We start from the raw sequence: 27,952 nt of genomic DNA, 5'->3' as shown, positions 1-27,952 counted from the left end.
TTGCGTCAACTGTTTATTGCCAATTACATGGTTAGCATTGGAAGGAAACCAGACCTGACATGCAAAGCGTCAAGATCAACCCAAGAAAAAACAAACTAGCATGCTAAGTAAGAACAGAAAATGCCCAAAGCTATCTTTATCTGTTCACAATTATTTTCAAAAAATATTAATGTGCAAATGGTAACAGGTTTGTTTTTCCTGTTGACTTATGTAATTTATTACATTACAGACATTATTATCATTATATAGTTTGGTATTTTCCTAGGGGTTAAAAATGTTTACAGAAATTTAGTATTAATCACAAACACTTGTTTGAAATCACTGTTTCATTGTTGAAAAAGCTTTTGTATGAAACAGTTTGTTACGGCAAACCTGGTTGGAAAAAGTTTTAAATATCATGCCAGCCCACAAATGTACTCACAAATGTGTTTCTCTCTGTATAACTGTAGGTGTCATCCAACACCAAACCAAACAAAATTAGGAACTTAATGAATGCTTGACACAGCACTGCATTCCTATCCACAATATCATAATTAGTTAATACATCTTGGTGTCACAAATGCAGTTTAACAGCTTTTTACTGTTTTGGGCATTCAAATGCACTTAACTTTCGAATCTAACTTTACTAGCAATAAATAACTGTCTTTATTCAAATGAATTTTTCTTTTAACAAATTGCTTATCAATTCCCAACACTATGTTACCAATTAATATCATCAAGATATAACGTAACGATAAAATCATAAAGCGAAAGTAAGAAAGAAAACATCAATCTCTCCTTAGAAATTATCCTTTATAAGTACTGCTAACAAAAGTTGATAACATTCTCAGTGTAACCAAGTAAAAACAATGGAACACCATTATTTGTTCATCTACTGCCATCACATTAATATCTTAACTACACTTGCTTAAGTTTTAACTTTTTGCAATCATAAAAATTTTAATTAGTTTATGTCATTATGAGCTCAGCTGACTGTCCATAGCCATCACAGGTCTATGCATTTGCAGCAGTACAATTCCAAACACAAACAAATGCAAAATCTGACATGCACTTCTTTCAGCAGACAATGCACAGTGGTAAAAAGAAGACAAGCACTGAAGATACAATGCAATATGGTAAAATGCATACACCCACACGATGAAGTTTCGTTGTCAAATGCAAGGACATGAATCACTAAATAGGTGACATTCATAAGCCTCCTGTCATAATGTGTGTATGCTTGTCTTCTGTGATTGTGCTGTATCTATTTAAGAAAACAAAGTAAGACAGGGAGAGAGGAAATGGGCAAAAGAAAGAGATGGCTGGAGACAGGAAGAGAGATGAGACAGAAACAGAGTGGGAGATTATGGGGAATCAGGAAAAAATAGGTATGAAAAGATGAAATCAGTCTACATTAAAAAAAAAAAAAAAAAAAAAGTAGACCGAAAACAATTACCACACATAGTTACACCTGACTACACATACAAAACATATGCGAAACTAATAATTTTTTCCTGAAACAAAAACTGACAAAACAAATAATAGTTATAAAAGATTGTTTTCCGACTTTTATTTTCCAACCAACCATTTCTTTGAATACATATGCATTCCTAATCCATACACCCGAAGGTTGTTGTTTTTTAATGTAAATATATACAGATCAAAATCTAGTTCTAGACAGAATAACAAGCAACATGTACACAATCTCATATTTTAAGTTTTCAACATTTATGTCAAAAGAATCTGCTTTTTTTTCTTTTTTTTTTTTTTTTTTTTTTACTTCATATGTATCAATGCTATTATGGTATTAAACTGAGTAAGTGCTAGACCTAATTAATTTCAAATTCTTTTGAATATTATTTCATCTCTTCAATACAGCCATAAACGATAGGCAGTTTATTTAGATATCTTGTTCTTTATATTTTGTTCAACTTCACAATGGCCCGCTATGTCCATCAGATCTCTGACAAAATCCCATCAGACACTGCTGCAAATAATCTGAAAAACTTAACAGATTTTCAATGTTCAACGTATTCTGAACAAAATATATCTGGAGTTTAAACTGACTGGATCCATGAAGCCAAATGGGCGAAGATCTATCAATGGCTGCTTCTCTGTCCTCTGTGCAATATGGCAACAGACTTGCAGCAATATCATCCAAATCATCAACACAACATTGGAGGAGTGTACAGAAGAGGGAAAAAGCATTATTTGAATCACTGGAGATGCACCGGACCTCTCAACTGGGCAAGCTTGGCTAGGAATATGTTCAAATTCATCACTATGACCAATACAATGCGTTTTACACTCTGTGGTTGCTTTCCATTCATGCAACAATGCAGTGCCACATGGGGCAACAAGTGATAAATTCAGCAGGGTGTACTCCCATCACAAATATATCAAGATATAAAAGTGAATAAGATATGTGATTGACAAGGAATTTCAAAAACTGTGGTACTTCTATTTGATCAACATTTTTTTAAGATACAAGTACACACATGCACATACACACACACACACACACACATTTTCAATCAAGATCTGCTTTAACTGTCCACATTTCAGTTTCACTGAAATTTTACCTTATTATCTTGAACCAATTACCAAAAATTACAATTCATGGAATGACAGTAATGATTCAGGCATAAAGTATACACAAAGGAGTGTTTCAGTTAGTCTTCCCAATCAATCATTTCCACCTCTCTTTGCTCAAGGATAAAGTACTATTTACAATGGCAAGTATCCCCCCAGAAACCCCCAGCTGGTTTGCTTCTTTCCTTCCATTCACAACTGGGTTGTCAAAAACTAATGCTGGAAAACGAACTGCATGCTTCAAAAATCCAAAGATATGTGACTTAACTTCAAGACAGGAAAAACATATTCCACTTCTCCATTCTAAAGCCTAAAAGCTTCATTCCTCCAGTCCAGCAATCAACAACAGCCACCTTAACTGATGATCAGATTACATGGCTATTCTTCTCTTCAACTAAGGGCTGAATGACTTGGTAAATAACTCAGAAATAATTGTCAAACAAAAGCACACTCATTTTGATAACTTGGGTCTTCAAAAATTGTTTTGGCAATAGGCAACTTCTGACACGACACATTTAAAGTAAAACAGAAAGCTCTAAACTGGGGTAAAAATATCACAAACGAGTATTATTACAAGAAAGTCTGAACAAGCATACAAAGCTGAGACATAGATGCCAGTAGATAAACAGTACTTAAAATACATATCAAACTATCTATTTTTATTTAACATTTATAGACTGAGGTTTACTATTCAGAAATAACCACAAAATAACAGACTAAAATACTTTTTAGTGTGGAAAAAAATGCTGTCTGCATACATTATCTGTGATTTAAAATATAGGTTCAGCAATTTGAAATTAATAATCAAGATCTATTTCGGATCCCGTTTTCAATGTCATGATCCAGTTTTCAAGGTCAAAGCTGACACTCTCTCCATGTTCCATCTGTGTCAAAACGGCTATGTACAAATCAACTGAGTCAGACAAGACAAAGGAAATCCAAAAGAAAGACCACGGCTTTGTTCAAAATAGGACGCTGGTTTATTCCTTTTCAAAACAGTGATGTCTGTTTAAGTAGAGAACAGAAAAGACAGAACATAGAGACAAACAGAGAAGGCACAGTGATATATCACACAGCAGAACAAGTTCCCATCTGTACCTTGTGTATCATCAATGCCCTCCACCACCTCCTACCTTCTCCTTCACCCCCATCCACATCCCAAACTTTCAATCAAGGAGGGGAGAGGTCCATCCATCTCCTACCTTCTCCTTCAGCCCCATCCACATCCCAAACTTTCAATCAAGGAGGGGAGAGGTCCATCCATCTCCTACCTTCTCCTTCAGCCCCATCCGCATCCCAAACTTTCAATCAAGGAGGGGAGAGGTCCAAAGAGGCAAGAAGCACCAACAGTGTTACAACTAAAATGTCAAAAGTGAGCTTGCTGTGTTTGTTCTCAGAAAATGACCATTACAAAGTGCACAAAGATAACGCCGACAGTGAGATACTGTAGACACTATCTGTGAACATGACAAGGTGGGAAAGTGCAGTGAACATTCTATGGGGGAAAGAGATAAAAAAACAAAATGTAATAAAATAATATGAAATAAGATGTTCAAAAATAGAAAGAAACAACTGACACACAAGAGAGATATCTGGAACAGTTGAATATAAAACACAGGACTCTTTAGTCATTCTTGTAGAAATGTTTCAAAAAGAAATTAGCAGATGGAATTCATAAAACATTAAAGAACATTCATAAAAATAAATTAAAGATGCATAAAGTTCGTACAAAAATATATATTGTGTGCATATATATATGTGTGTATATATATATATGCACTTTGTATATATTCCAAATCATGAAGAAAAACTTTGATAATAGGACACAGGTGTTCAACAGTCTAGCCTCTGAAACATTTTCAAAAACAAAACAAAAAAAACAAAAAAATCACTTTTCCCCTGCTCTATTCTTTTCCACAGAGAATGTATATTTTCACAAAGAATAGTACACACATAGCATTCACATCATCCACACAAAGTAAGACAATGCATATTTTCAAATTGCCTTAATGTGCAATCTTGTACTGAATGGCACAAAATCATGTGAATTCCAGTTTCCCATAAGTTGAAGGAATCAACATAACAAGAGCAAAGCAAATAAATACATATATCTATAAATCACAATGTGATATTGACTCTTTCCTTTTTCACTTCCATCTACTGCATACAACAGTACAAAATATCTAACTGCCAAGCAGGATACAAAACAACAGAACAGCAAAAAGACAGGGGTATACAAACAGGCTCAGAATGAATATACAGGTAATATATATGAATATAGTCATATCCATTTCTGCATAACGTCTTTAAAAAATGCATATGAAGCAGTCATGGTCCAATCAATTTAGTCTCTAAACCAAAAGACACAGAAGTTTCTAAAAACAGGGGGTTTATTGTTAACAAGTGCTTTCATTCAGCTATCTTATTCTACAGTAAGTGGTCTTGGTAGGCGGTTCCCATGCTGCAATACTTTGTCATTATTTATGACTGTAGACTGAGTCAGGTTAAGCAAAATAGCCGATTCCATTGTGAAATATTATAAAAGATCTGTTGTATTTCCCACATATTCATAATTAATATGTGTGTGTTTGAGTGTGTGAGAGTGTGTGTGGGGGGCGGGGGAGTGCAATGTGTGTGCCTGCATGCATGTGTGTGCATGTGAATACAGTCTTAAGGATTCTTGACCAGCACAATCAATGCTTCAGAAAGAACTAAAGATCACAAGTTTCAATACTACTCCACATCATGTTGGAAAAGTACTGCTACATGTGAACCCCACCTGAACTCGCAAGGTAAGGACCAGAAAATAAACCAGGGGCAACTAATTCTTGACAGTGTTGTTAGATATCACTGAAACAGTGGCCTTGAAGATGGTGCCAGAGATGGTCCCAAGGAAAAGGGAGCAAGCAATATATCATTTCCCTGTCAAGCTCCCAGGTGATCCCTGCCACAGACACACTATGTTAACACACTGTGCTGCTATGTCAGACCAGTACATTCTTCTTCCCATGCTCATCAACCCAGCTGAAAAAAAAAACAAAGGCACTCTTATTCGGAGGCAGTGAAATAAGGACCCATACAAGTCTTGATCTCTAGAAAACAAATTATGAGGTGTACATCCTCACTTAATATTACACAATGCATGTGTTTGTTGCTTACATAGGTAGCCCTTCTCCAAGAAGTCTCACATGGATTCAAACTCATCCACACGACGCTTGGTGTTACCCTGTCGGATCTGTTTTAGCGTCTTGTACTTGTCACGTCCTTGCCTCACGTTCTCCTCATGCAGTTCGTCGTTCCTGGAAGGTTCCGCTTCTTCGTGGCGCTGAACCACCAAGTCAGCTTTCAGCATCTGAACACGGACGTGAAATGTGGGCTCACTCAGACCAATTTAAACCATAATCATTTTCTTTCTATAAACCTTGTACATCTACTGGTCAACAAAACCTTCACTCTCTTTGAAAACTGCGGAGACCATTATTGACAATATTCATGGCTTTCACAAGATTTTAGCTTTCAATTTCCTAAAAGTCAATGTTATTCCTAAAAACAGAAAAATTTCAAAATAACATATTTTCTGTTACTCATTGGTGCATAACTCAACTCAGGCACTCTTCCCCGTTCCATAAAAAAAAAACGCATCATCTCACAGGAAAAATGTTCTAGCTATAGCTCCATGTAATCTGAAGACCAAAAACAATAATCAAATGTGCACCAATCTGCATAAAGGGAAGTTTATACTTTGACTGTAGACCTGTCCCTTGCTTCATTGTTGTGCATACCAATGGGAAGTTCTGATCAGCAAGATCATGAAACAGTTTCTCGTAAGAAAATAATTCTTTTCTGGAATCAACATCTGCATTATCTTGTTCTAGTCTTGATTCTTATTTCTGAGTGGTCCTTTGATATTTAGTTGTGAGAAAACATTTCTGAACAAGTTTCCAACCTATCAACTAATTTCAGCAACTGGAAGGAACTCAGGAAGGAAAATGCCAAGACAGATTTTCTGCTTAGATCATTGAGAGACCAAAGCCTGTAACCATTCCTGTGAAAATTTCAAGAAAAAAAATATAATTATGTGCAATTCTTTTTCGTAGCCCAGCTGCCACTCCCCTAACAATGCAAAGGGAAGTAATAATTACGTGGGGAAAAAAATGATTATCTCCCTTCCATGTGTGATGGTGACTGGTCTGTTAAGATAGGTGTAGCAAAACTCGCACAAGAGTGAATAGCACCGCTCACACCCAACACAAGACTTTTAAAAAACAAAAACAAACAGGAATAAAAATAACTTAGTCTCATCCAATTTGCTTCTACATGCATTGGGCTTCAGCCTGCACACACAACAGTGTGAAAAGCCTGTGATCCTAACCAATGTGACTGGCCACATTTCCCCAACATGGTGTGAAGACAACTCACAGTTCATACATACTTTTTGGACACAAAATTAAGCACAGTTTCGGAGTTTTATAGGGATTTTTAAGGCATGTGTCAACCCTGCTACTCACCTGAAGCTGCTCCTGCAGTCTCCTGTTCTTCTCCGCTTCAGTCTGTCTGGACTCTTCCACACGTGGCTGAGCAGCCAACTCCTCATCCACCTGAAGCTCCCCACCTGGACACACAGGTAACACAGTCAGACCATCATTGTCCTGATCTATATATGATACAAGGCTTAATTACCTAATAACAATGCCATGGGAATACACAGGTAACACAATGAGGCCATCATTATCCTTATCTAAACTATCTTTATAACCTAACAACAATCAGTGAAAATACAGCTGTATATAGAACGCAAATATCTAACAATATACAGATGCAAATCCCCATCCAAACTAATGCATCACACATAGCTGCAATGCGAAGTAGTGAAATAAAATACAACACTAAAAAAGAACAATCAAGAAAACACTTTTCATAGTATATTCTGATCCTGCACACAACTACCCACAAACTACGAGGGTCATTCAATAAATAAGGTGAATTTTTCGGTATAAGGGCTTCTAATACAGATAGAAGCTTCACATGGATTTAATTTGTTTTGCAGATTAAAAAAATCTTTGAGAGTTTTGGCGATTAACCCCTAGGCTGCCTGCATGACGAGATAACTCGTCATGGCAAGCATGTATGCTTCGCTGCCTGCATGACGAGATAACTCGTCATCGAAATATTCTGACTTTTCCCTGGTTTGCATTCACTTCCTTGGCAAAAATAGTGGTAGCTTTAGCCTGGGGAATCTCTCTAGATTCTATTCATAGCTAGAAACCCCATCTACGTCATGAAGCAGTCCTTTATTTGAACGTTTTGGTTGGGTCACTGTCCAAGTGTTTGCCTGACTTCTCTCCTCGCTCACTCAACAAAATGTCGGACTGACGCCGTGCTCAGGACATGCGATCGTGACGAACTAAATCAACCATGATTTCTTTCTTTAGCTGATGCTCAGAAAGAATTGAAGCGTAAATTCGAAGGAGAAGATAGAGATGAACATTTATAGGATGATCTGATAGAAAATAAATGAATAATGAAGAGAGTGGCCAAGATGCGACTGTCAGTGAGTGATGCCGGCTGTACAGATGTTAGCAGACGACAGATGACCGAATTAGCAGCAGAGCGATATTCTTGGCACGCAGCCAACGCGGTCTGATGAGAACTGAATCAAGTGACCGTGTGAGAGGGGTGAGGAGGAGGGGGGTGGAGACTGAGGGGGCGTGGCCTCACATCCATCTTATCACTTGGAGAAGTCACAATGTATTGTGTATCTATCTCTTAAAATATATATATATATATATTGTGGTTGTTCTAGTATGATTTTGTGTTTGCAGATATCCATTTGTCCAGAAAATATGTTTTTGTGCAAATTACCTGACTAATGTTTGTAATGAACAAGTTGAAAATGTGACAAAAAACAAAACACTGATTTCAAAACAACAGCATGTCACTAAAAATATATAAAATGGGAAAACAGCATGTGTTTTGTATTCTTTATTCATTTACCTTTCAGAAAATATATACTTTTATGGGTCTTTCTCCAATAACAAAGAGCACAGAATTTTTGGAAAATTTATACCCGTTTTTTTTGTGAAAAAACCCTGGCAAATAGATTTCACTTAAATCTTATTTTCCTGGCAGCGAAAGGGTTAACAAAGATGGCCGACCAAGAAGCATGCTCCAGGATTGAACAGCGGTCAGTTATCAAGTTTTTGGTTGCTGAAGGGTGCAAACCAGTTGAAATTCATAGGAGAATGTCAACTGTGTATGGTGCCACATGTTTCAGCCGAAAAAATGACTACAAGTGGGCTAAATTGTTTAAAGAAGGACGGAGCAGTGTTGAGGATGAAGACAGGCCTGGAAAGCCTACAGAAGTGAGGTCTCCTGAGGTGATTGAATCAGTCAATGACCTCATTCAGTCTGACAGAAGGGTGACAGTGGATGACATTGCAAGGACTTTGAGCTTATCTGTTGGGACAGCACACAAAATTGTCCATGATGACCTTGGCTACTTGAAGGTCAGCTGCCGGTGGGTGCCAAAGATGCTTACTCCAGAGCACAAACAGAGGAGGGTCGAGTTGTCCCAGCAGTGTCTCTGCCGCTATGAGAAGGATGGTGATGAGTTTCTGAAGAAGGTGGTCACATGTGACGAGACATGGGTTTGGCACAATGAGCCCGAGTCCAAACGGCAGTCCATGGAGTGGAAGCAAGTAGGCTCTCCAGTGAAGAAGTTCAAGTCCCAGCGGTCCACGAGGAAGGTGATGCTCACCATTTTTTGGGATATGCAAGGCCCAATCACCATTTCATTCCTTGAGAAAGGAAGCACTGTGAACAGTGCCAACTACTGTGAACTGCTGAGGCAGGTCAAGAAAGACATAAAGAACAAACGCAGGGGTCATCAGTCAGAAGGAGTCATCTTGCATCATGACAACGCAAGGCCTCACACAGCAGCCCGAACAGTGCAGACCATCAACGAGCTGGGCTGGGAACTGCTCCCTCATCCCCCTTACAGCCCAGACCTTGCCCCTTCAGACTTTCACCTGTTTGGTCCCTTGAAAGCGTTCACGAGAGGCACAAAGTTTGAAAGTGACGAAGTCAAAAGTGTTGTGAGCGACTGGCTGAGACATCAGTCCAAAGATTTTTACGCTGAGGGAATACGGAGGCTTGTGCACAGATGGGAAAATATGTGTGACAGTGCTGGGAGACTACGTTGAAAAATTTAAAAAAAGTAAGCTTCTATCTGTATTAGAAGTCCTTATACCGAAAAATTCACCTTATTTATTGAATGACCCTCGTATTTTGTGTATTTGTACAAATACATGACCATTTGTCAGTAAATCTTACTAGTATCTGCATTTGTATGTGATTTTCAATACACGTTTGTACCTTTTATCTACTATCTACCCCAATACTCCTTGTGACCTTGTACACTTGGTAATAAAAAGACATTCTGTTTCAATCAATTCTGTTCTAAACCACAAGAGCACTTACCATACTCCGTGGTGTTGGTCTCCTCTTCAGGTTCGTCATTCTCGTCATGAGCAGAGTGGAGCTCCGATTGGATGAGGAGTTGCTCCTGCAGTTTAGCCTGCAGCTCCTGTTCACGATGCTGCTTTTCCATCTGCACGCGGTTCAGCTCCTCATTGCGCACCTCAACCTCCTTGCGGGCCGCCTCCAGCTCCGTGTGCAGCTCAGACACGTTCGCTTCCTTGACCTCCACTTCGTTCAGCTTCTCCTGCAGCGAGCGCTGCGCCCCTTCCAGCTCCTCATGCTGCCAACACACAGACAGCAAACACTGCATGATTTTTAGGCATGAAGCGGCTGATAAGTGATGTCATTGACTGATGTGTTTACTGCGCTCTATTTGAAACCGATAAAGTCATGAGTCAAGTTCACTGAATCAAGTCTTTCAGTGTTATGTTTTTATTTTTGCTGTACTGTTCATTACCAAAGAAATTCCATAAAGACTTGAGCAGATTTTCTTTTTTTGATAAATAAATGATCATTATACTTTGAATGTCTCGCAGTCAATAAAGAGTGAACCACTCAAAACAGTTACACAAAACAAAATTCTACACAAAAAACAGAGATGAGACTTTAATTTCATTAAATTAACTGAAACTGGTGAGCGGTGGAAGGGAGAAGGGGGCGAGGGGGGAGGAGAGGGGGTAGACTGCACTGCAACAGGCATGCCTCTGGCTGGGACAAGGAGGTAAAGCCTCCTTAAACTGAAGACATATTGAAAGAATAGTGCATGACAAACTGTCTGAATGGCTGCGTAAGGGGGCTAGGGTTCTGGGAAGTGTGCATCTGCATGTGTGTGTGTGTGTGCGTGTGCATGTGCGTGTGTGTGTGTGTGTGCGCGTGTGTGTGTGCATGTGTGTGGGCGCGCGTGTGTGTTTGTGTGCTGTTTGTTTTTCACAGAGGTATCAATATGTATCACGGAGGGACCACCTGTCATGGTCAGCATAATGACAATTGCAGGCTTCCCTTCAATCAACTGTTTGGAAACCTGTGACAAAATTAGGCGCTTGACGAGTCACTCTTTTCTCAATGCCTCTTTACTACAAAGTCTATAAACAGAAAATACGCTTTCAAAAGCACTTTCCCATTTTTTAGTGTATCAAAATCACAATTCAAATTCAGACACATGCATGCAACAAAAAGAAAAGTATGCTGTACAGTGGTGTTTTCAAACCGGACAAATCGAGCATACAATTTGCCTGCATTTTGAATCCGGCAAGAATCCAAACCGTTTGGGAATATGGATCGACACAACAGTCCAATCAATGGAAAACGAACCCACCACAAACATAACTATACCCCTTGAAATTTCAACAGATTTACATGAATCTCAGGGTCGACCCAAGGGGTTCTAAAATTAACTGATTTCTGTAAATTTACAGAAAAATCTCATCTCTGAAAGAGGTATCCTGCACAAAAGTGGGTAGCACTAATTTGTTTCACAAACTGTTGATTTTATTTAATCTACCTTCACCAAAATAAACAGACAATGCAAATACATATCCAACTGCTAATAATAATAATACTAATAGATAGCACTTGTATGACACAAACTCCTGAAATAATGGGCAAAAGAGCCTCACATGAAATAATGCATATTCAACAGTGAATAACAACATTCCAAAAACAACACATGTATGTGAATACATACTGTATTTTAAGATCTATATACATCATCTCACCAGGCGCTGACGCTCAGACTGCTCCATTTCATGGGAACGCTCCATCTCCAAACGGAGCTCCTCAGCCCGGCGACGTTCAGACTCCAGCTCTTCTCGCAGAGTCATCAGTTCAGCCATTTTCTCGTCCTTCTCCTTGATCCTGGCCTGCAGGTCGTGCATGTCTGGAACACAAGGCACCTTGCACTGATACACTGTTCTTATTTTTCCTGGATATCTGCTGTACATTTGTTGTACTAAAACTGTATCATAAATGTATTAAGCTTTAAAGTCGGTCATTTAAACCTACATTTCCTGAACTGCTTTCTCTTCCACTCCCTCTTTCCAGTCTACAGTTTCTATTGCTTTCTACTCACATGCAACAAAAACAAACAAAAAAACAAAAAAAGTTGCTCTCTATTCACAAATATAAAAAAAATTGCTTTCTATTCACACGTATAAAAACGCCGCATGTGAATGTATGATAGTCCATTGTGTCTGACTGACCACCAGAACAGCAGAGGCGGCAATTGCTGTCCTGACTATCTGGGCCAGAATTTGATTATAGTGGAGAGTGTTTTGCCCAAGTTACATCCCCACTTTCTCAGCCAAGAGGGTTTTAGGATAGTCAGTGTTGGGATGGTTCCCAAAGACCAGCTAGCCCCAAGGCTGCAACACTATGAGCCAGTGCAATCTTGCCTCCTAGTTTGAGAGACATAGTCTTTCACAAAAGACTAAGCTGTAAATTACATCCCACTGCAATGGAGAAACCATTGATCATACAGCTCTCACTTTGCTGTTGGCCCAACTGTAAGCGAATGTCAATCTGTGATATAAGCTAAACCTTCGGTCCTTGTGAAGGACTGGCGTGAAAATGCTTAGATTTGTCTCTTCACAAGACTAAGCACTATATATCATCATTACTATTTCACATTATCATCAAACAGTTATTCCTACAAAATCAACCTGATAAATTACCGGAGGGGAAAAGGATTGGTAATGGCTGAAGTGATTATTTGTGATTCTATGTCATAAATGTAAGAAAGAGATAAATGTTTTGTGAGATTTCAAGATTTTTTTTTTTTTTTTTTTTTTTTTTGCTGCCCCATCATCTGCACCGTTTCAGTGGCATCACTCCCACGCCGCTCATTTTGATTCCCCCATACACGGCCACACCCGGGTTTGTCCGTTGCAGTTCCAGCGTCGGCAGTCCACAGGGAACCATCGATGTTAGGTTGCCAGGAGGCCACACACCAGAGGAGACCCTGCACTGCTGCTGAGTCACTTCGGTGGTGTTCAGTGGTGCCTGTTCTGTTTTAACGTACTTAGGACACCACCTACTAAGCCCCCTACTAACGACAATAATGGCTTAGTCGCGGAGCCAGACCGAGTGAGCGTCCCTCCCAGAGTGGAGACCGCCACCACGTCCCTCAAACAACAGCCCCCCATGAATCTGCTGACACTGACGACATTGACAGGACTCACCCCAAGCACAGAAGTGGAGGGGTATCGAAACTGAGGTCACCATGAGAGCAGGGCATGAAAGGCCACAGACTTTGAGACTATTTTGTTTATATTGATGACGATGAAGGAGGAGGATGATGACGATGATGATGATGATGTTGCTATGGACGTCCAATTTGGTTTGGGACTGCGTGACAAGGCTGTACTCTACGCTTCCTGTCATAATGATATCCCGGCGTTAACCAGGCCCGAGAGATACAGACACTTGCAGTGCTGGTCAGGTAATTAGAGCAACACACCCAAAGACGCATCCTTGAAGTGGATGACACTCGACTGTGTGGTCCCAGTCTCCCCATTTAAGCCCACAGCACACTCAACTCTGGGTAGGAGCCGGCCATGGGCCGAAAAACCCACCTCCGCTGGGATTCCAACCCGCGTCCTCCCAGCCGTCAGTCCGCGACGCTAACCACTTCGCCACGGCGGCTGGTGAGATTTCAAGATTTATTTGGGTGCTTTTTCTGGACTCATTAATTTTGGAAATGACCACTTTACTTTGTGGTGAACCAGTAAAATGATCCATGGTGTTCTGAACCAAACCTAAACTATGTCAGAGTTTTAACAATGATAATTCAATCTATCTACCTATTGTTAATTCTTTTTTGTATACAATAGTCCAGTTCTCTCAACATAGGCCCAGACACACTGAACTACAATGAACGACATGACATCTGTACATATACCGCTTTACTCCAGACAATTTACTAATCTCAGAATAAATATAAATAAAACAATTCAGTAGAAGACAAGCAGATGATGGATGCCATCATTACCTTTGTTGGTTCGCTCTTGTTCCTCTTTCATCAGTCTGAGTTTCTCTTCCAGTTCTTTTCGTATCCTATCAGATTCTTCTGCTTCATGGCGCATTCTCTGCAACTGTGCCCTGATCACACACAAAAGAACACCACTCACTCACTCCTCTTCAAACTGATCTGGAAGTCAGGGCAACAGTCTATTATCTTTAACTGTAGATCTCTCCTCTTCAAACTGATCTGAAGTCAGGGCAACAGTCTATTATCTTTAACTGTAGATCTCTCCTCTTCAAACTGATCTGAAGTCAGGGCAACAGTCTATTATCTTTAACTGTAGATCTCTTCTCTTCAAACTGATCTGGAAGTCAGGGCAACAGTCTATTATCTTTAACTGTAGATCTCTCCTCTTCAAACTGATCTGGAAGTCAGGGCAACAGTCCATTATCTTTAACTGTAGATCTCTCCTCTTCAAACTGATCTCGAAGTCAGGGCAACAGTCCATTATCTTTAACTGTAGATCTCTCCTCTTCAAACTGATCTGGAAGTCAGGGCAACAGTCCATTATCTTTAACTGTAGATCTCTCATACTGATCAGGAAGTCAGGGCAACAGTCCATTATCTTTAACTGTAGATCTCTCTCACCAAAAGCTGTCTTTGTGTGGGTGCCTCTTAGTGCATGTGTGTGAGAAGCTGAAGAAGTAAAGGTGTGTATGTTTTGAATTATGCAACCCCATTTCAAAGTAGTATTCTTTGCTTCTTTTATTTTTTTAACATTTTTCATACTCCTGAGGTTAACCTGGAGTCCTCAAATGTACAACCCACAGTAATGATGAATCATTTTAGTCCACGTGCAGAAATATGTGGAAAAAGTCTGGTATTTGATAAAGTTGTCGAGTAACTGTTTTCATTTTCATTTCAAAATACAACCACATTTTCACCCAATTCAAAATTCCATTTCACATGATACTAATTTTCCAACAATTAAAAAAAAGGGGGGGAAAGGAATTGCATTGTCCAATTTTCAAATCACTTCTTCAAACCTGACAAAATGATAGTGAAATAATTGAACTAATCTTATTCAAATTCTAATATTTCACAATAAAAAAAAACACACACACACTGTTTCCAAACTAACCACCCATCCCAAATCCACATGCACACACACATACATACACCCTTTCCAAACCAACCAATCTCCATCCTGAATCTACATACATACAGAATCCAAACCAACACCTATCCCAACCAAATCCACACACAGCCTAACACATCTACACACATCATCCAAACCAAACCGACACGCATGCACAGAATTCAAATGAACCAACAATCCCAAATCCACACACACACATCATCCAAACCAACCAGCAAACCAACCAACCCCATCCAAAATCTACACACACTGACATCCAAACCAACCAACCAACCCCCACCCTAAATCCACTGACACACACACACTGCATCCAAACCAACCAACTCCCATCCCAAATCCACAGGCACACAAGAGGGCATCTAAACCAGCAGACTCCCATCTAAAACACACACACACACGCACAAACTCACACACAGAGCATCCAACCACCATCCCAAATCCACAGACACACACACAATGCATCCAAACCAACCAACCCCCATCCAAAACACACACACACACAATGCATCCAAACCAACTCTCATCCCAAAATCCAGATACACACACTTTTAAAACAACAAATTCCCAGCCAAAATCCACACACACACAGCATCCAAACCAACCAACCCCCATCCCAAATCCTCACACAGGGCATCTAAACCAACAAACTCAAAACCCCTAGCAACCCCCCCCCCCCACATCCCCCCCCACCCACCGGCCCCCTCAACTGTCCCCGTCCCCCCTCTCCACATCCAAACCAACCACTTCCCATCCCACTAGACAATCACCTCTCCTGCTGCTTGGCCAGTTTCTCCTCGCGGGCCTGGGCCTTCATCTGCTGCACCTCAATGGTGTCTGGTTTGCGGCGGCGCATGTACAGCTCGTGGTTGCCCATGCACAGAGCCAGGATGCGCTTGTTGATGCGCAGGCGTGGGGCATAGAAGATGAAGTCTGGTGCCTTCTTGTCTATGGGCTTGATGACAAACTTCTTGTCATTGAAGGAGATGTTTCGGATCTCGCTCCAGGGGAAGCCTATCTTGGGTGTCAGCCTGCAAACCATTAAGCAAGAAAGGGAGGATTTTTAGCTGTGAAACACCACAAGACAAACAAATCTTTGCACTGTTCCAGAGTGTATGTGGCTGATGACTCTGAGAATAGAAAATGATTTCTATGTATAACAATACAAAAAGAAAACCATGAAGCAGCTGTCCAAATTCACAGGGTTTCTGATGTTAAAAATCTTGGAGGTCCCAAGGACTCTTTTGCCGTAATTCTAGGGGGCAAAACAATCAGAGGGTCACTTTAATGCCGATATTCTTATCAAGTCTACATTGCTACACAAACAAAAGAAGGAATACCTCGTCATAATCAGCCAGTTTTATCAGCCATAATGCGGAGAAGGGAAGCCACTCTTATCAGACTTAAGCTCTGATGCATATTTTCACTTTTCCTGTGTTCGTTTTGTTAAGCTTTTGAATGCCACGCAATGAAACAAGCAGTGTGTCCTTTGTAAGCATCAGGGATGCATATCTATGTTTTGTAAGAAGACCTAAATTCAAACACAATTGTCTCTTTCACATTATCAAAGTATTTGCCATTGCACAACATTTTTATCTCCCCTCGTTTAAACCATGCCAAAATCTGAGAAAACACCTTTACGAATAAGTTGACACCCCACCCAAAAATTCCCATTGCCCCAAAATTCAAGTCCATATCCAGAGAAAGTATCACAAAAAAAAAAGGAAAAAAAGGAAAAAACAACAGTAAAATAAACCTGCTTGGACAATCTAAATTTCCTTTCCACAAGAACGGAAGACTGAAGATCCCTTGGAAGTCAAGGTGAGAGACTCACCTGTCAGTCTTTTCATACACGTTCAGCCCCAGTGCATCCACCCCCAGCAGCAGCTCCGTGCCTCGCTTGTTCTTGATTTCAAAGTAGTTCACACCGTACATCTCCAGGTCCTGGGCAATCTTCAGGTACTCCACCATGGACTCTTCCCTGTCAGGGAGACCACAGAAATTACCAGTCAGGAATGTGTAAAGTTAGGGAGACCACAGAAATTACCAGTCAGGAATGTGTAAAGTTGGGGAGACCACAGAAATTACCAGTCAGGAATGTGTAAAGTTAGGGAGACCACAGAAATTACCAGTCAGGAATGTGTAAAGTTAGGGAGACCACAGAAATTACCAGTCAGGCATATGTAAAGTCAGGGAGACCACAGAAATTACCAGTCAGGCATGTGTAAAGTTAGGGAGACCACAGAAATTACCAGTCAGGCATGTGTAAAGTCAGGGAGACCACAGAAATTACCAGTCAGGCATGTGTAAAGCCATGATAAGGTGGAGGAACCAGCTACTGTGGCGAAGTCGTTAGTGTTGTGTACTGACCACTTTGAGGATCTGTGATTAACTATCGGAGGAAGTGCGCTAAAGGCTCAAATGAGAAGACAAGGACCACTCAGCCAAGGGTCACCCACTTCACAGATACATCTTTGAAAGTGTTAATCAAATTTCCTGACCAACACTGCAGTCCGTATCTCTCAGTCTGGTTAACGCTGGGACATATCATGAGAGTAGAGCCTTGTGAAGTAGTCTCAAACCTAATGGAACTCCTTGGCATCATGTGCATGCATTTAGCAGCAAAATGGGGCCACTTACAGCAAGCAGACCCATGTGTTTTACTTAAACTGAATACTTTGTGATTATTTTCAGTAAACCACAAATTTCTAAAACTTTTCAGCAGCCAAACTAGTTCAGCTTTAATCTTTGAAATTTCTGATATGATGAATGATAAAACTACAAACATTATATATGAACAACATCTCTCTCTCACACACACACACACACAAATCCAACCAGGATCATGCATAATATCAGCCTGTTGACACAACTGTTAGCAAACACCCAAACTGTTGCAAACTGATTCAGATACTACAATGTGTGGGGACTGAACAGTCATTCCCACTGTGGTGTCAATTCAAAGCCAGGGTGTAGAGCTTACTTGACCAGTCCTTTGTGTTCTCCCCACCAGGTCTTGATCCTCTCCTCCCACTGGTCCTTGGACAGCTTGTGCTGGTCAAACACTCTGCAAACGCCACATTTATAAATATGTCAACGCATAGCTAAAAGCTCTCAGCATCCAAAATTCACTTGAAATCTGTTCAAGAAACTGTGCTGAAACTATATGCAAACATATGTACTTGAAATCTCTGTCATAATGTGATAAAAACTACATGTAAACATCTGTGCACATCAGTCTTGCTTACACAATCTCAAATACATACAACTATGTAGGCCCTGTAATGAGGAGCTAAAAGAACAGATTACTTTGCAAAGATCTCTATCAAATCATCACCAAAACATTATATGCGAAGCCTGAATTTCTCAAATATACTGTCCTCATAAATATACCCAAATGAAATATTCTGTTATATTCAGGACAAATATTTGTATCAGTCAAAACTGGCACGATTTCATTAATTTAATTCTAAAATCCAAAGTATCTGTCTCTAAAATGCAATATACTTTCCAACAGACATTTTCCCATCCCTTTTCATATTTAAAAAAATGATTTGGAACTAGCTTCAACAGACATTGACGAGTACCAGTGCAAATCACTGAGAATTACTCACAATTTGAACAATTACTACTTCAATCATAAATCACTCCATGTTCTAGTCTCACACACTTTACTTGAAACAGCTGATGCTCTCAATGTGAGAGTATTGTGTTGTATTGTTTTATGTTGCACTGTATTGTGTTGTGATGTGTTGCATTTCTATGTATTGTATTGTATTGTGTTTTGTAATACTTTTTGCCACAGTGCAGCACAACTCTTTTTCTCATGACTTCAGCCTGCAAGTGTATCACTTTTGTGACCATAGTGGATTTTTCAAAATAATTTTATCAGGGACAGCTGTGGGTTCTTTTATGTGAAGCAGGTTTCACAGTGTTTGGATCAGAGACAACTCATGATTTAAGTAGCACCAATACTGCGAGTTTCTGTCAATTTTGTCTTTGTTTTACAATTAACAAGTGATTTTTTTTTTTTTTTTTTTTTTTTAAAGACAGAATACGAGTGTGTTATGTTTTATTATGTAAGACGTGATCATGTGTGTCTGGTCATGATAAAAGAGACGGACGCAATTTCCCTATTCCACACAAGTCTATAACTTCTTGCGTTTTTGCCAAACACACATTATGATCTTAGGTGTTTATCAAACGCTGGCAACAAACATTTCAAGAAGTGTTCAACTGAAGAAAGACTGACATGTTTACCAGCCCAACCTGTCTCTGAAATTTGGTCCACACTGGGTCACAAACATGCATTTTCCAACATATTCCATGTACAGTAGGCATAGCAGTAGTCCTGAAAATAAAGTCTGAGTAGTATTCTTCAAATTCTGTTGAGAAGATCGGATAGATCTTCACTCCTATTCCTGAGAGATCGTATATGGAAAAGAAAAAGTCTGCCTTGACATTTTGATCACCTTCACCCGACTTTTACCATTTCATTCATGATTAAAAGTGATGACCTGGTTGAGTGCTCTGTGCACACATATTCATCAATTTTCCAAAGTGCTACAGAAGAAAAGGTGAGATCATGATTCTTTTTTTTTTTTCTTCTCACAACTTCTTTGACAACTCACAACCATGAAATCCATACCATCTTTGTAATAGAATGGTGACTTTGGGGGGCTTTTACACGATTTACATCCAGCATATTGCATTAAAAATCATATTATCACACAGAATTAAAACAAAATCTTCCATGGCTTCATTGTATTTCATATTCCCATAAACTCTGATGCACTTTGTTACAGTCATCAAAGGTGCAGAGTGCCAACATGTGGTCATGAGAAGCAAAGAGGGCCGTGATGTCCATCTACTTTTCAATAATGAAGTGTTTGCTATCCCTGGCATTACTTTAGTCATATCAGTAATACATTAAAGATAAGAAAAACATCCAAGAAAAGTGCTATTGCAGCATTTTTTGTGTGTGATTTGGCATCCAGAAAAGGAAGTGCAAAGATGGAGACCTAAACCTGCTGTGCTAAGTGCATGCTGCACATAGGACTTTGGTTTGGTTTATCATCTCATCTGAATGATTTAAATCCCAGACCATCACTCAAGGTCTGGTGGAAGAGAGAGAGGGAGTAAAAATCCCAGTCCATATATGGGACTCAAACCTGTGCATTCTCCCTTCCTAGTCGGGTGTTACTGTCAGACCACCGCTCAAACCTTTACGATTTGAAACGTCATTCATTCAACAGACAAGCGCCCAATGCTGCCACATTACACACCTCTGAGGCAGAAGACGGTCAGTGCTGATGGGCGGGGTGTCAGCACTGAAGGCACTCAGGTCCCCGTGCTTGGCCTGGGAGGCATAGGACCCCAAAAGCACTGCAGTCTCTGGTGGGCAGTAGATGTCATCATTCAGGATCCCCTCTTTGACTTGCAGGAAGAACATGCGCTGTTCACAAAGAGGAAGAAAACTGTAATGCTTCCGTGGTAAATTATCTGATTCTTGATACATACCAAAGTTTTCTGAACTCAGAATCAAAAGTCTCTGGTTTTCTGATGGTTTTTTAGGACTTCTTGTATCGTATGTGCTATCATGCATTCTTCACCAAACAAGCAAAAGATTTACTGAACAAGAAACACCAAATAAGAAGCCAGCAAACCAAAGAAACTGTTGAAAACTTTCATTTACTGTTCTTCACTTGGTAGACTGATTTTTCCTCTCTCCAGTCAACTTCCTCCTCAATAAGAACATTCACCATCTAAGATGTCTCCATATCTGCAACATTATCCATTCTGTTCCTTTAGCAATGTGCTCAGAAACAGAATTAAAACCCCTATTTCCACTTTAAATCAGTGAACATCTTCCCTGTATTCTAGTCAGAAATATAAAACATCTTTTTATGTTCACTTTCATGATCACCATGCTGCAGAACTTACCTGGGTGATATCTTGGATTAATTCCTCCGACACGTCTTCTGGGAAGAACTTGGCACGGAACTTAAACTGCATGGGGGTTTCCTTCTTCACATCCTGGCTCAGCACCTGGCAATGAATTTGTGTACATTAATATAGTAAAACTATGAAACACTGAAACTTCAATCATTTGAATCTATATTCATAAATAGCGGCAATGTCCCTTGAATAAAATTCTTTTTTTAAAGTCTTTTACCAGACAATGTTATTTTCAACTGAAATCATAAACGCTGCTTACCCCTTATCACATTCTATAATCAATATGAAAGCCATAAAGTTTCATTTAAAATCAGTCAAACACTGCGTCACAACTTATAGTTCTAATCAAATCTATGTACCAAAGTTAAAAAAGCTACAGCTGTTCTGCACATTACTGATGAACACTATGCATGTGATTTTAGAAAGTCTTGCATCATTCTGTAATACTTGTACTAAATCTTTATGTTACAAATAAAAGGTGGTACTATTTGTCTCAGTCACTGACCAGGTCACTCGACATCCCACAACACTATAAATTTGTATTCAAATTGGTTTTGGCATCCACATGTGCTGAATAACATGTTTAAAATGAGATTCAATGTCTGTGAGAATACACTCAAAACATCTATCGTCATGTATACAGATCAGTCCACACAACCATCTGAGAAAGGTAACAGAGAATAAAAGGGGAGAAGAGGAGAAAGAACATTACACCACCCCCACCCAAATCCCCAACCATAACTGTTTTAAGCTGAACAGTTACACACAGAGTCAGTAATTATACATGTTTGTTGTATTACTTTATATATATATACCTACTTAACATTCTTTTACATTCCTTTTGAATTCCCTGACAGTTTCTCACTCATGGAAATTACCAATCACCATTCAGTGTCACAAAAAATTCTGTTACAAAATGTCCGTATTAAAATCATAGCTGTAGAGAAAAAATACAACACCAAACTAGTTTCCAAAGCGAGATTAAAACTAATATGGAAATATCAGCAAAAGACATTATATGACATAGGCATCCTTTTGCAGACAAACTGTACTCACTTTCTTATTAAGCTTCAGCCATGTAGCATAGCCCTTACTATCCAGATACTGCAGACCAAAGAACCAGATTTCACGTAGGCCAATGGTTTTCACAACCTGGAATACCAATCGTCATCATGAGCAAAAAACCCCAGCAAGACCTAACATCAAATAATTATTTCCAAAGACACTTTTTCAGACTACTCTGCCTCTTGGCTAAAAGTACTATATTCATATGAAACTAGTGAAAGCAAAGATTGTTCAAGAGAGCAGCATATTTTGAGTATTTACTCTTTACATTAATGCATCAATGTGTCACAGTGACCTAGTTGTGATGTGCCTGACAAGGAAGCAAGCTAGGTCCTGTGTGGAGCATGCACTTAGCACACATAAAAGAATCCATGGCAACAAACAGATTGTCCCAGACAAAATTCTGTAGAAAAATACACACATACACGTGCAGACAAAAAAACACACAAAAAAACCCTGACTGGTGCTGCACTGTGGAGGTGCGCTCTACACAGGCAGAGCAGACTGAATTTCACACAGAGAAAACTATTCTGACTAAAAGGTAAAACAACAAAATAAAATATTATCTTGTATGAGCTCTTAGCAAAATGCTTGCAGACTTTTTCAGATGGCTGAAAACTATAACCTTTCAGCCATCAGGCCAAAGGATTCTTTCTATCATCTACAATTCTGCAAGATTTCTAACGTGAATCTTAGGCAATGCTCAACAGCCCTACACAAAAATGTGTTAACAAGTGATCAGAAAGCCATTCCAATTGAATGGTCACTGGACACAGACAAAAAAAGTGTAACAAATGTAACCATGCTTTGCTGCTGCTTCAAAAAATGTATTAAAAGTGTCTGTGACTGCCTCAACCAAATGGGCTTTTAAAAAATAATAAATTCAAACATCCTTGAAATGTACAAATCAATCACACTATCGTATAAGACATATAAATATGTATGAAATAATCCCACTCTTTTGTTCTGCTCTATCCTGTTCTTTCATTCTCACCTGATCAAACAGTTGTTTGCCAGTGGTGCTGGGCTGGATGGCGAACTCCAGTTCTGCCTCCATGGTAGTTACACGCACATTCACCTGTGCAGACAGAAATTACTTGGTTAAACTTTTCTCTTTCTTTTTAACCACTAGAAAAGAAACCCCTTTTCAGACAGAACTCTATGACACCATGACTCATTTGCTCCCCATTTGGGCAGCTAATTGTCTTGATATCCCAACAGAGTATAGTATTATCATTTCTTTTCAGTTTCAGTATTATTAACAGATACATTAGATAAAAGAATTTCAACAGTAATATATGACAAAAAAATTAATCTGACTGAAGTTGTTCTTGAAAATGTGGCATATACTTACTATCAAACCAAAGTACATATTAACACAATATATTATCATAGAACTTTCTATTTAATCAAGAGGAAATTTAAGTTTTATCTCAGCAGAACATACACATTTTATTCAGTAAACTGTAAATTCTTCTTTATGCGCTGACTCACCTGACGAGGCATGATGCTGGTTGGGTGATTTCCAATACAACAGAAAAATCCCTCGTTAATTTACAGGCACACCTGAAACAAAATAAGTTTCATTTTATTCATAACAAACTTAAATTAACAACAATAATTTATAAATACAATCTACACAATGACAATCAATGAAATGACCAGCTGTAGCAACCCTACGTCACATAATTCCATTCATTACTATTAATACCAGGTATATAAAATTTCTGTCAATGATTAAGTACTCTGTGTTGTTTTGCAGTATTCTCTTTCTCATCAACTGATATGTTCCCTGACATGAACAATGTATTTGTGTATTATTCATTACTGCATGCTACGAATAACACTTTTTTTTCTTTTTTTTCACTGTCCTTTCAACTGTTTGGTTTGTGTCAGACTTTTTATTTGTCTTTCTAATGGAACCACAAAGTAATTTTCACGGTTTCCAAGTGTTCATGACCAACACTGCAAATGTCTTATCTCTCACAGTCTCAGGCCTCGCTGACATCATGTTATCAATTATCCTCTTGGAGCATCAACTGCAGTCTTGCCACAAAGTCCCTAACCTAAATACATCTCCATACCATTACCATCCGCCTCTTATTAATTAACAATTAATTACTCAACATCATGGAGAAAAAAATGTCCCAGATTCTGCAGATTCTGTGGAATTTCATGCCCTACTCTGGTGGTAACTTCAATTTCCAATGGCATTATGGTTCAATTTCCAAACCACAAGACTTTGTTGTCAGCAGATTCATGGGAAACTCTGCGTGTGCATGTGTGTGTGTGTGTGTGTGTGTGTGTGTGTGTGTGTGTGTGTGCATGCATGTGTGAGTATGCACAAGTTTTTGTATTAATATGCACATGTTATCTATCTTAATTTCTACTGTATCTGTGTCTGTATATTATTTTCGATTCATGTTCATACCTTTTTATATGCTATCCCCCCCAATGTTCCTTGTGACCCCGGTACACTTGGTAATAAACACATATTCTATTCTTCTACAGCCACTGAAGAGACAAGATGGCAGTCTTCAATCCAGTGAAGAAACTGGTTTCTGGTCTGGCTCTGTGACCAAGTGATTTTTGTCAGTACAATATTGTGTAGGTATATCATTATATATGTATCATTATATGTTTACATCCAACTGAACAGGCATTATCAACCACTACCGAAGTGAATCAGCAGCAGCTGAGGGTTATCTCTGACTGATACTGATGACTCCCCGTGCACTGCTGCCAGAGGAGCTGTGGCAGACAAGTTTGGGTATGGATGTTGCTGTAACTGGTTTACTCAATACCAATATATAAAAAAAAAGTGGATGATGGGACAGCCAAAAATGCAAAACAATTGTACATAGATACTTGGATTGATCTACACAAACACTGACACACCCACATGACAGGGCAACACACATTATACAAAGTATGCAATCTCACCTTTCGATCTCTCTGGTCTATTGTTCAGTCCTCACTAATTCCCTCCTGAACTCCCACATCCCTTAGTTAGTAACCCTTAGTGTCCCAGATTTTACTTCTTTTCAAACCATACTAAAATGGGTACTCTCAAATCAAAGTCAACGCTACAGATATCAATCATCACCTAAATCAAATGCAACATCACCACAACTATGGCCCATGCCATAATCATCCTAGAAAAGTTCATGAATCTTAATATCCTAATTTACAGAAGAATCCAAACAGCTTTAATTGACTGTGAAATAAGTGACCACACTTAACAGTATCAATCATAGATTACATCAATCTGATATATTATCACTTATCAAAACACACTCCACTCTCCAGGATTTAGGTTTCATATTGGTCATTGACACAAATTTTGAAAAGATCTATCGATGTGACAGCCAGTTAGTCACTTGACTCATTAATTTTTCTTAAAACCTGTCATGCTAATAAAGGGTGGGTTTTTTCAGTTTTCTCTCATTCTCCTACAAAACAATTATGACTGCAGTTTCTAAATTAAAAAAAAAAACAACAACATAAGGATATTGTTGCTGCTCTGCATTTCCACATGGAGCAAACTAACACTGTGGGGAAAAAATCAAAACTTGGTACCCAGCCAGGAAAGAAAATGAGGTAGGCTTATACAAAGGCATCATCACTTGTGTATTGTTAACTACAGCAGAATACAGCGCTAGTTAAGCTTTTACTTTTCCACCAGTCTCCTTGACTGAGGATGGCTTTGATCCATATATAGAACATTTCACAAGAACTCATTATCCACATTGTGGAGCATGCCACCGATAGTAGCTGCCTAATGTCGAGAGAAATTTAATGAATGTTCAGAACAGTTCCAATTTCTCCCATTCTGCACAAGTCTGGAGAGTAAGAATCAAAAGATATCTTCCGCATTCATGTGTGTTCTTATGTGTGTACTTCGTTGATGCTATATATGAAAATGTCACACATTCAAAGTAAAATCGAGATCCAATCAGGATATGCAAAAACGCACTTATACATGCATGACTGTTTTTATTTAGTCATTTTATGCATTTACTTAGTTTTCAGGATGTGTTCGTGTTTCCATAATCCATTATGCTGGAGTGGTACAGGTACCTGAGGAAATTTTAGACAATTTTGTAACTGTGGTAAGGATTTCCAAAAAGTAATTTAAAAAAAAAAACAAAAAAACAAAAAAAAACAATGGTGTTCGACTAATGCACGTGAAACTTGCATGATATAGATCTGATGTCCTCCAGCTGTACTGCTTTGCTTTTGTTTCTATATCTTCCTTTGTATTAATTGGACCATAATGTGAGTCAGCATAATCCAGTGTTTCAGCATTGCACAAATGTTCAGATATGACAAAGTTGTACTTTCTGACTTTATAATGACATTGTAAACATAAGCACATTGTGTGTGTGTGTGTGTGTGTGTGTGTGTGTGTGTGTGTGTGTGTGTGAGTGAGTGAGTGAGTGAGTGAGTGAGTGTGTGTGTGTGTGTGTGTGTGTGTGTGTGTATGGGTCTGTGTCTGTGTGATCATTTCATTTTCAGACACTGAGTCTGAATGACAAAGCACAAATTACAAATTTGGGGGGTGTGGGGTAACACGGGAGCAGGAATAAGGGGTTGCTTTTCCTGACCCATTAATTTTGAAAATGACCTATGATTTTGTGGTGAACCGTTGAAGTAACACATGGTGTTCTGAACCAAACTAAACTCTGCAACACAGAACTTTAAACACACACACATACACGCACATATATATATTAGCAAACACAAATATTGGATACCAGTTTCATCGGTCTTATCATATGAATGGATCTGAACGATTGTTAATCTGCAGTTCCAATCCAAAACAAAGTGTCTGAAAAACTTTTTAAATTACTGGATCATGAGGAAAAGCTCTGACATGAACTGATGAGAACAGCCACTGTGAAACAATATATATGTATATGGAACAGATGTAGGGCATGAAAACCCAATGTGGTAAACTGCCACACTGGGTGGGGAACTGGGACTGGAATGCACTCACACACGAATCGAGGGTGTGCCTCTGTGACTCAGTACGACCCTAAGTATAATTTCGTTCCTCAGATCTATGCGCTATCCATCCCCTATTATTGCACGTGGCTGATAGCAATTCAGTTTATACTTTTGAACAGTTTAACTACGTATAACGACGGCTCTGACATGCCCTTCAGTGACAGCACACACTGACTCGACAGTGTAGTGTGACAGCCTGACGTCCGGCCGGCAATAACACTTCCGGAAAGCTGCAAAACCAAAGGCGTCTGCTACTTCATAGAAAAACAAAAAAAAACTGTAAAATGCAATTTGTAGTCACTTTTTTTGTAGCCTAAAGCACAAACCTATTTTGTCCAAGATGCTGACACTGTTCGTTACAAAAACAAATAGATACCTCCATACACTTAACTGATCGTAGGACTGGTCTTCTTCACAACTTTCTTCTTAGATTTCACACGTATTCGTCTGCTGAAACTTCATTTCAGAATGCAAACATTTTCAAAGTTTGATACGTACTGACAGCTGTGTGGCAAGTGCCTCCACGAAAGTATACATCAAGCTGAAAATATTGTCACTAATGTCTGTTAACTTACCGTCAGTCTGCAAATGTGCTATGATCCTCTTCGAAGACCACTCTGTTCCGCCTTCTCGAAAATGGCCACTTGGGTGTGGACTTGATTGTCAGAGCCCTCTGGCGAACAGATACAAGCCTCGCTTTCGTGTGACAGGCTTGGCTTGAACAAACTTCCGTCAGGTTTCTGTTTTCGGTATCG

General features: G+C 39.2%; 1 protein-coding gene across 1 annotated transcript; it reads right to left on the bottom strand.

Moving 5' to 3' along the window:
- On the bottom strand, positions 1–27,887 carry LOC143297894 (moesin-like). Its single transcript, XM_076610428.1, has 14 exons — positions 27,773–27,887; positions 23,682–23,753; positions 23,182–23,265; positions 22,179–22,274; positions 21,108–21,212; positions 20,450–20,619; positions 18,148–18,231; positions 16,999–17,145; positions 15,935–16,195; positions 14,036–14,145; positions 11,766–11,926; positions 10,051–10,330; positions 7,080–7,183; positions 1–5,923 (listed from the first exon to the last, which is right to left on the bottom strand). The coding sequence occupies exons 2-14, from the start codon at positions 23,691–23,693 to the stop codon at positions 5,756–5,758; spliced, it is 1,782 nt and encodes a 593-aa protein (XP_076466543.1). The 5' UTR covers positions 23,694–23,753; positions 27,773–27,887; the 3' UTR covers positions 1–5,755.
- Positions 27,888–27,952: the final 65 nt, after the last annotated feature.

This window comes from Babylonia areolata, chromosome 23 (genome assembly GCF_041734735.1).
Source record: "Babylonia areolata isolate BAREFJ2019XMU chromosome 23, ASM4173473v1, whole genome shotgun sequence".
NCBI classification, from domain to species: Eukaryota; Metazoa; Mollusca; class Gastropoda; order Neogastropoda; family Buccinidae; genus Babylonia; species Babylonia areolata.
The sequence above is the reverse complement of the archived record's forward strand: the minus strand, read 5'-3'. Positions and strand labels throughout refer to the sequence as shown.

What these genes read in the sequence shown, in the direction of transcription:
- LOC143297894 (XM_076610428.1), bottom strand. An exon ending in GCAAACAACTGTTTGATCAG is followed by an intron (nt 22,275 to 23,181) that starts GTGAGAATGAAA and finishes TTGGTATTCCAG; the next exon opens with GTTGTGAAAACCATTGGCCT. An exon ending in CTGGCCAAGCAGCAGGAGAG is followed by an intron (nt 14,146 to 15,934) that starts GTGATTGTCTAG and finishes GTGTGTGATCAG; the next exon opens with GGCACAGTTGCAGAGAATGC.